Genomic DNA, 7,133 nt, shown 5'->3' with positions numbered 1-7,133 from the left:
GAGACTACACTTGTTCGAGTGGGAAAGACAAGATGGGGTTCACATTTCAACACACTCACAAGTTTGATGAAGTTGTTTGTGGATGTTCTTGTAGTTTTAGAATTTGTGAAAGTGTATGGAGGGTCATTAGCAAACCGTCAACAAGCGTCTGGAATCTTAGCATATTTTAAATCTTACGAGGTTGTGTTTTACTTATATATGATGTATGACAATTTACGTCTCAAGGGTTCATTATCAAAGCAGCATCAGAAAAAGATCAAGACATTTTAGAAGTGTCTTCGATGGTTAGAGGTACAATGGATGCATTATAATCTTTAAGAGACACGGGATTTGCTAGTATTTTGCCAAAGGTATCCTACTTTTGTCAAACACACAATATTGGTACTTTGGAAATTGAGGATTTTTATGTTGGTGCGAATAGATTTCATTTTGAGGTTGAAATCTTCAACATGGTGGTGGATATGCACCTTACAGAATATCGTGATCAATTTAGTGAAACAAGCACCCAGTTACTAGAATACATGGGTGTTTTGATCCCTTGTGATTCATTTGCACAATTTGACAAATCAAAGTTGTTGAAGTTGGCTAAGTTGTACAAGTATGACTTTGATGATTTGGATTTGATAAATCTTGAAGGACAACATGAGATATTTTTATCACTCTTGCATCAAATATGAGCGTTTTGGCACTTTGAAAGGAATTTTCGAGCTTTCTCGTTTGATGGTTGGTACGGGGAAACATCAATCTAATCCTTTGATTTATAAGCTTTTAAAGGTTGCTTTAATTTTACCCGTAACGACCGCAAGTATAGAAATATGTTTTCGAAGATGAAGCTCTTGAAGACCGATTTGCGCAAAAAAAATTGGCGATTACTTTTTGAACAACGTGTTGCTTTGCAATGTTTGAGACCGAAGCACTTGTGAAAGTTGATAATCAAAATGTAATGGATCGGTTTCAAAAGATGTTTGCACGAAGAGGATAAAATTTAAATTGTAGTATATCGTTATTATGCTTTTAACTTTTTATGTAATGATCATTTTTTTTATATTAGATGTAATGAATTATTTTTCAGTTTTAAATTATATTTGACTGAATTTTTTTTTTTTGACAACCCTTACTATCACTTCCTGCATCCGCCCCTGATACCCTCATAGTAGTGTTGCTTACATTACTTTTAATCTTGTATAACCACAAGGCACCAAACATGTTCAAACAGATTTATACTTTGTAAGGGAGCATGTTGCTTTTGGTCATGTGGTACATGTCCGGTCTTCATATTAGTTTGTTTTATGGTGAATATTATTTGGTTTGAAACCGAAAAACCAAAAAACTAAATTAAATCGAAATCGAATTCATACCAACCCAAATTTCAAATTAAGTTTTTGGTTTGTTTTAGACCAACCTAAATTATGATTTTTGGTTTATGGTTTGAGTTGTGGTTTACTGATGTTCGGACCAAACCTAGCCGAATTATGAATTTAATTAATTTATTTATTTGATAAATTATATTTTAATATTTTATTATTTAAATTAAAAAATGAAAACATACTTCCAAATTCAACGTTTACATTTTTCTATTGAAATCGTGATCCCAAAACTTCCCTCTCTTAGCCCCTCCGCCATGCCAGTCTTTGAAAATTAGAACTTTGGATTTGATGTTTGGAAAAAAGGACTTTGAGTTTTATTTTTACTCATAATATTGATTTCCTCGGTTTTTAAATCAAACGAAACCGAATTGTAATTTGGTTTTTTGTTTGTTTCTGGTTGCCTTGAATTTGGATTCGTTCAGTTTCCGTTTGAAAAAAGAATAAATAAATAAATAGAAAATCAAACCTAAAAACAATAAACCGAACCGATCCTCTTCCCTGGTTTGCTAGCATTTTTATGAATGCCTATCCTCGCAATTATTTTCAGGTTTAGTTCATAAGCATTAGAAATGCTACAACTCATTGCAAGGGTTGTAATTTAAACAAACGCATAGTTTAATTTCTTTATACGTTGTGTAGAGGAGGGGGGCATCATGTGTATTTTGTTTATTGAAACCCTTAAAGAGGTTTTCAGTATTCTCGTTCCTTAATTCCTTTAACAAAAAATAAAGACTTCTCCCCGATTATTTATACATTAAATCCTTATTTCATAATAAAACTTGATATTTGATTATGTGACCACATATCTAACATGTTGCAACGGGGCTAAACTCTTACAAAAGGGAAATACATCAAATAAGGAGAATACCACTTACTTTCACGTTTCAACACATGTTTATGTCCACTAATTTAGTATAGATAACAAAAAATAATAATAATAAATTCGTGGTCTTGTTCCCTTCCTATTCAAACGCCCAAAAAACATGCTAATTATAACAAAAACTTATGGTGAATAATACTACACATGCATGTCGCCATTTTTGTATCTATCAAAACACTATAAATACTTCCATCTCTTCTTTGCAATTCTCATCAAACACAATCTCTTCCTTCTTGATTTCCTATATTTATATAAACAAACAAACCTTAATCCCACCGAAAAGATGAGCAACAACCAAAGCGCAGGTTTCCAAGCTGGTCAGGCCAAAGGCCAAGCCGAGGTTAACAACTATCTCTCTTTATGTTTTGATTCTTTTTATAATTTGTATGTTGCGTACAACTTAAATTGTCTTATTGTATGATAATTCTTTATACCTTTTTTTGTATAATATTTGATTGTATTGTGTTAAAATATGATATCAGGAGAAAGGCAACCAATTGATGGATAAAGCTAGCTCAGCTGCCCAGTCTGCCAAAGAAACAGTGCAAGAGGTTCAACTTTTTTTTTACAACCCAAAAAGGATCATAAGAACGAAAATTAATGAAGATCAGAACTTGTTTTTTATGCTATATTTATTTATTCATTTAATTAATATTCAAAAAAAAATGTAGGCTGGTGCACAAGTGCAGCTAAAGGCATCAGAAGCAGCTGACGCAGTGAAGGATGCAACCGGGATGAACAAATCAGCCTAGAATGATTTTTATTTTAGTTTTATTTTTTGGAATCCTTTAATTGTTGTTTTTTATTTTATTTTTTATCATTGAATGATTAACATTTGTTATAATAAAGCAATAAAATAGTTATCGGTTGCTAGTTTAGCACCCGTTTTGTTCTTTTTGTGAGAGCATATATAATGAAGGGCAAATAAGATAAATGCTTTTAACTTTTCAAAAATAAAAATGTTGATTTTACCGTTAGGAGTGTTTTAAATCCAGTAAAATCGGATGTTTTGTTTAATTTGTTTATTTGTACCTTTTTAACCAGTTTCCAGGTAACCTACCGCCAGTAAAGTCTTTAAATTTTAAAAAAAATATTCGGATTTACCCTTAAGTTTTAAAAATTATTTGGATTTACCCTTTTTTGGTTATTACTTTGATTATTATTATTATTGTTGTTATTGTTATTGTTATTGTTATTATTATTATTATTATTATTATTATTATTATTATTATTATTATTGTGATACATTTTTAAATGTATAAAAATATGCTATACATACATTTTTAAATGCATAAAAGTATTTTTTTAGATACAAATACATTTTTAAAAGTATACGTACTTGTATTTAGTATAAATATAAATTTATTTCATATAAAAACATATTGTATACATATAAATATAAAAATACCTACTTATATAGTTTATATTGTATAAAAAATTTAATTATATGTATTTGTACTGTAACATCCTCTTTCATATCATTTCTTATTTCAGGGTCGTGGGTCAGAAGTCGATTGTATAAAGGCTTTGGGCCTTAAGGAGGTAATGGTTAGACCTTTTGGAAGGCGGCAACGATGGTTGCAAGATCTAAACCTTTGAATTATGTTTCGGGCCGAAGGATAGAAAAAGAAAAATCATAGGTCAGGGTCTTGCATGAAATATAGATTTTGTTCGAGAAATTTTTTTTAGTCCAAGATATCTAGATAAAATTGTGGGGCTCTTCAATACCTTTCTATGGATATAAAAATCGTCGAAAACGAAGTTAGAACGAAGAAGTTATGATCGTTAGAAGTTAGGAAGACTTTGTCACAACCAGCAAGTTAGGGCTAAGATTTCTATCTTGTACAAGATAAATTATTTGTGTAACCTTGTAACACTACGTTTAGTATAAATCAAACTTCAATACTATTTATGTTTATACAACCAAGAATTGTGATTCAAATCGAAACCACATCGTGTAGCCCAAAAACCTAACCCAATAACCTAAGTCCACTCAACTTTCGGCCTTAGCCCAAGCTTTCTCTACCAATCCCCCTATTTGGGCCAAGACTCTCTTATTGGGCCCTAATGAGCCGATAACCTCTCTAATTGGTCCTTTTGGACTGAAAACTCTATGGGCTCTTGTAACGCCTCGTTTATTCAAATATATTTATAAATGTAATTCTTGGATTAGTTTGTAAATAATTTTGGAGATTTAGGGTGGTTTGGTAAATTCTGGATTCAATTTGAAATAAATCTTGAGGAAAGGGGCAAAAGTGTAAGTTTCGGATGTAATTTGAAAAGGATTTAAGAATTGGGGGCAGCTTGGTAATTTTTAGGATCTAAATTGAAAGGAATTAGGAGTGTTGGGGGCTGAAGAGTAAGTTACGGATTTGTTTTGAAGAGTTATGAGAAGGAGGGACTGGAAGTGTCAATTTCGCTTGAAGTTTGAATGAGCACGGGATTGAACCCGGTGGTATATCATTCACATCATAAGGTCATCACTCCTAAAACCCTAACCCTAGCTCTTCACCAGCTGCCACCCTTATGACCCCTCCAGTCGCTACCGCCACATATCCATCATCGAGGTCGTTAGCCACCAGCGATGTCACCTTGATGATTGCCGACAAACCGAGACATGTTGAAGACCGATGTCTGGGCAGTGTCGCTGCCAATCCCGAGCGTTCTTCCTCCTCCTTCTTCTTCTATTTCTCCGCCAGCCACGTTGTCGGTATCGCTAGGTTGTGATGCCACCATGGTCGCAGTGGGCTACTGTCGGTAATGTTGTGAGCGACAAGGACCACCAAGACCGGTCGTTCGAAGCCGCAAAGGTTAGAGTTGGAGAAGTTGCCATTGCCGTCATCACGCACCACCATAAGGCGGTGGTTGCGTCCAAATTTCCTAAGCAAATTCATTATTGGTGTCGCTGCTGTTTGACAAGAGAACCGCTACCACCACCTCGCGGTGGTGGCTGTCACCGCAAAAAGATGTCGCTACCTTTCTTACCTTATTCCTCCGCCACTAGCCACTGCGAGAGGTGGCTGTGGATGTATTATGGGTGTGTTTTCTCGTGTTGTTATTGTTCCAGGTTGTTATGAGATTGTATATGTGTCTTGGGTAGCCGGAGTTCACAAAAGAGCCATCACCACCACCGTAAGGTGGTGGCTGCCGCCCAACACCACTGCCGACTGCCACGGTGTGGTTGTGTAGGTGTGTGTTAGTTAGTTAGTGTGTATTTATCATTAAGTAAAGCATTGTAATTGTAATTTTCAAAAGATTAATGAAAAGAAACTTAAACCACCACCGTAAGGTGGTGGCCGCCGCCGTGTACCACCGTTGACCACCACTACCCGAGGTGGTAGTAGGTGGTGCCCCACAAGAAAAACCCTAGTAGACCTAGCCAAAACCCTAATGGGCTTAAAGATTAATTTTGGGTTTATTGGACCCACTTTTGGGCTTTTGAGATTGGATTGTGTATTAAGCCTAATTTCTCCATATCATTGATCTAGTAGAGTAAAGGACTTAATGGATTAAGTCCTTAGTGGATTAAGTACTTAATGAGTTAAGTAGGAAACTTAACCCTAATTATTATTTTATGTGAAACCCCAATTTCACTTGTGCTTTGTGTTGGGCCATCCAAGAATAATCATTTGGACTAGAGTAGTTAGTAGGGCTTTAGGGTAAGGCTCATATGAAGGATTGGGCCCAATTTGGAAGATTGGGCCTAATTTGGAAAATTGGACCATAGTTTAGGCCTAAATGGTTGTATGATATTGGGCCCTTAGAATGAGAAATGTTGGACTGGACTGAATAGTTAGGCCTTAAGGGAAGTCCATGTAGAGTTTTGGGCCTAATTTGGAAAATGGGGCCATAGTTGGGCTTTGGTCCATTATTAGACTTTTGGGCCTTTAGATTGGGCCTTAGGCTTGAGTCAAGCTAAGATAGGGGTAAAGTAGTTCGGGAATCTATCATCCAACAGTTGGGGTTGAGTCTATGGGATTTCAGCAGTGTGGGATTGTGTCTACGGGACTTCAGCAGTGTGAAGTGAGTTTCCTTCCAGTAGGAACGGGTCTACAGCCACAATATCGGCCCAATTAGTTAGCAATAGTTCCGAACCTCAGTCCAATGCAGTAGTTAGAATGCTTGATGTCTTTGTGATTCAAGCAGGTTTTGTGTTATGTGTTCCGGACTTCGGTCCGATGCAGTATGTAGTATATGTGCTTATGCTAGTTGATATGTTTATGCTATGCTATGTTATGCTCAGTCAATTTCTGGACTTCGGTCCGATGCAGGGGACAAGGTCCCAGTCAGTTCCGGATTTCGGTCCGATGCAGTTAGTTCCGGACTCCGGTCCGATGCAGAGGGCAAGGCCCTGGTTAGTTCCGGACTTCGGTCCGATGCAGTTTCCGTACTTCGGTCCGATGAAGAGGGCAAGGTCCTGGTTAGTTCTGGACTTTGGTCCGATGCAGTTTCCGGACTTCGGTCCGATGCAGTGGGCAAGGCCCAGTATGTGTTTATATGTTATTGTATGGTATGCAGTAGTTTGGGGGGAGCTCACTAAGCTTTGTGCTTATAGTTTTCAGTTTTGGTTTCAGGTACTCATTTTTCAAAATAGGAGCTCGGGAAGATTGCAGTGCACACATCATTTGTTCAGCCTGGGATGTTTATACTCTGATATCCTTGACAGTTGTTATAATATTTTGAGATACATTGCTTATGATTTTCATATGAGGTTTATCAACTATGGTTTTTATTATTAAATTAAACGAAATTTTTAGACTGTGTTTTTGGGATATTACAGCTCTAATGGGCCGATAACCTCTCTAATTGGTCCTTTTGGGCCGAAAGTCATCCTTTGGGACCTATTGGGCTGAAAACCTTATTTTTAGCATCAATGGGCGGCAATT

At 36.2% G+C, this 7,133-nt stretch overlaps 1 protein-coding gene across 1 annotated transcript; it reads left to right on the top strand.

The window, feature by feature from the left end:
* The first annotated feature begins 2,439 nt into the window (after positions 1–2,439).
* Positions 2,440–3,140, top strand: LOC145039762 (stress-induced protein KIN2-like). Its single transcript, XM_078987776.1, has 3 exons — positions 2,440–2,587; positions 2,730–2,798; positions 2,919–3,140. The coding sequence occupies exons 1-3, from the start codon at positions 2,531–2,533 to the stop codon at positions 2,997–2,999; spliced, it is 207 nt and encodes a 68-aa protein (XP_078843902.1). The 5' UTR covers positions 2,440–2,530; the 3' UTR covers positions 3,000–3,140.
* The last annotated feature ends 3,993 nt before the right edge of the window (positions 3,141–7,133 follow it).

Source organism: Lactuca saligna, chromosome 4 (genome assembly GCF_052625555.1).
Source record: "Lactuca saligna cultivar CGN05327 chromosome 4, ASM5262555v1, whole genome shotgun sequence".
Lineage (NCBI taxonomy): Eukaryota > Viridiplantae > Streptophyta > Magnoliopsida > Asterales > Asteraceae > Lactuca > Lactuca saligna.
This window is presented reverse-complemented; position numbering and strand designations above follow the sequence as displayed.

What these genes read in the sequence shown, in the direction of transcription:
- LOC145039762 (XM_078987776.1), top strand. Translation starts at nt 2,531, where the DNA reads ATGAGCAACAACCAAAGCGCAGGTTTCCAAGCTGGTCAGGCCAAAGGC. An exon ending in AGGCCAAAGGCCAAGCCGAG is followed by an intron (nt 2,588 to 2,729) that starts GTTAACAACTAT and finishes ATATGATATCAG; the next exon opens with GAGAAAGGCAACCAATTGAT. An exon ending in CCAAAGAAACAGTGCAAGAG is followed by an intron (nt 2,799 to 2,918) that starts GTTCAACTTTTT and finishes AAAAAAATGTAG; the next exon opens with GCTGGTGCACAAGTGCAGCT.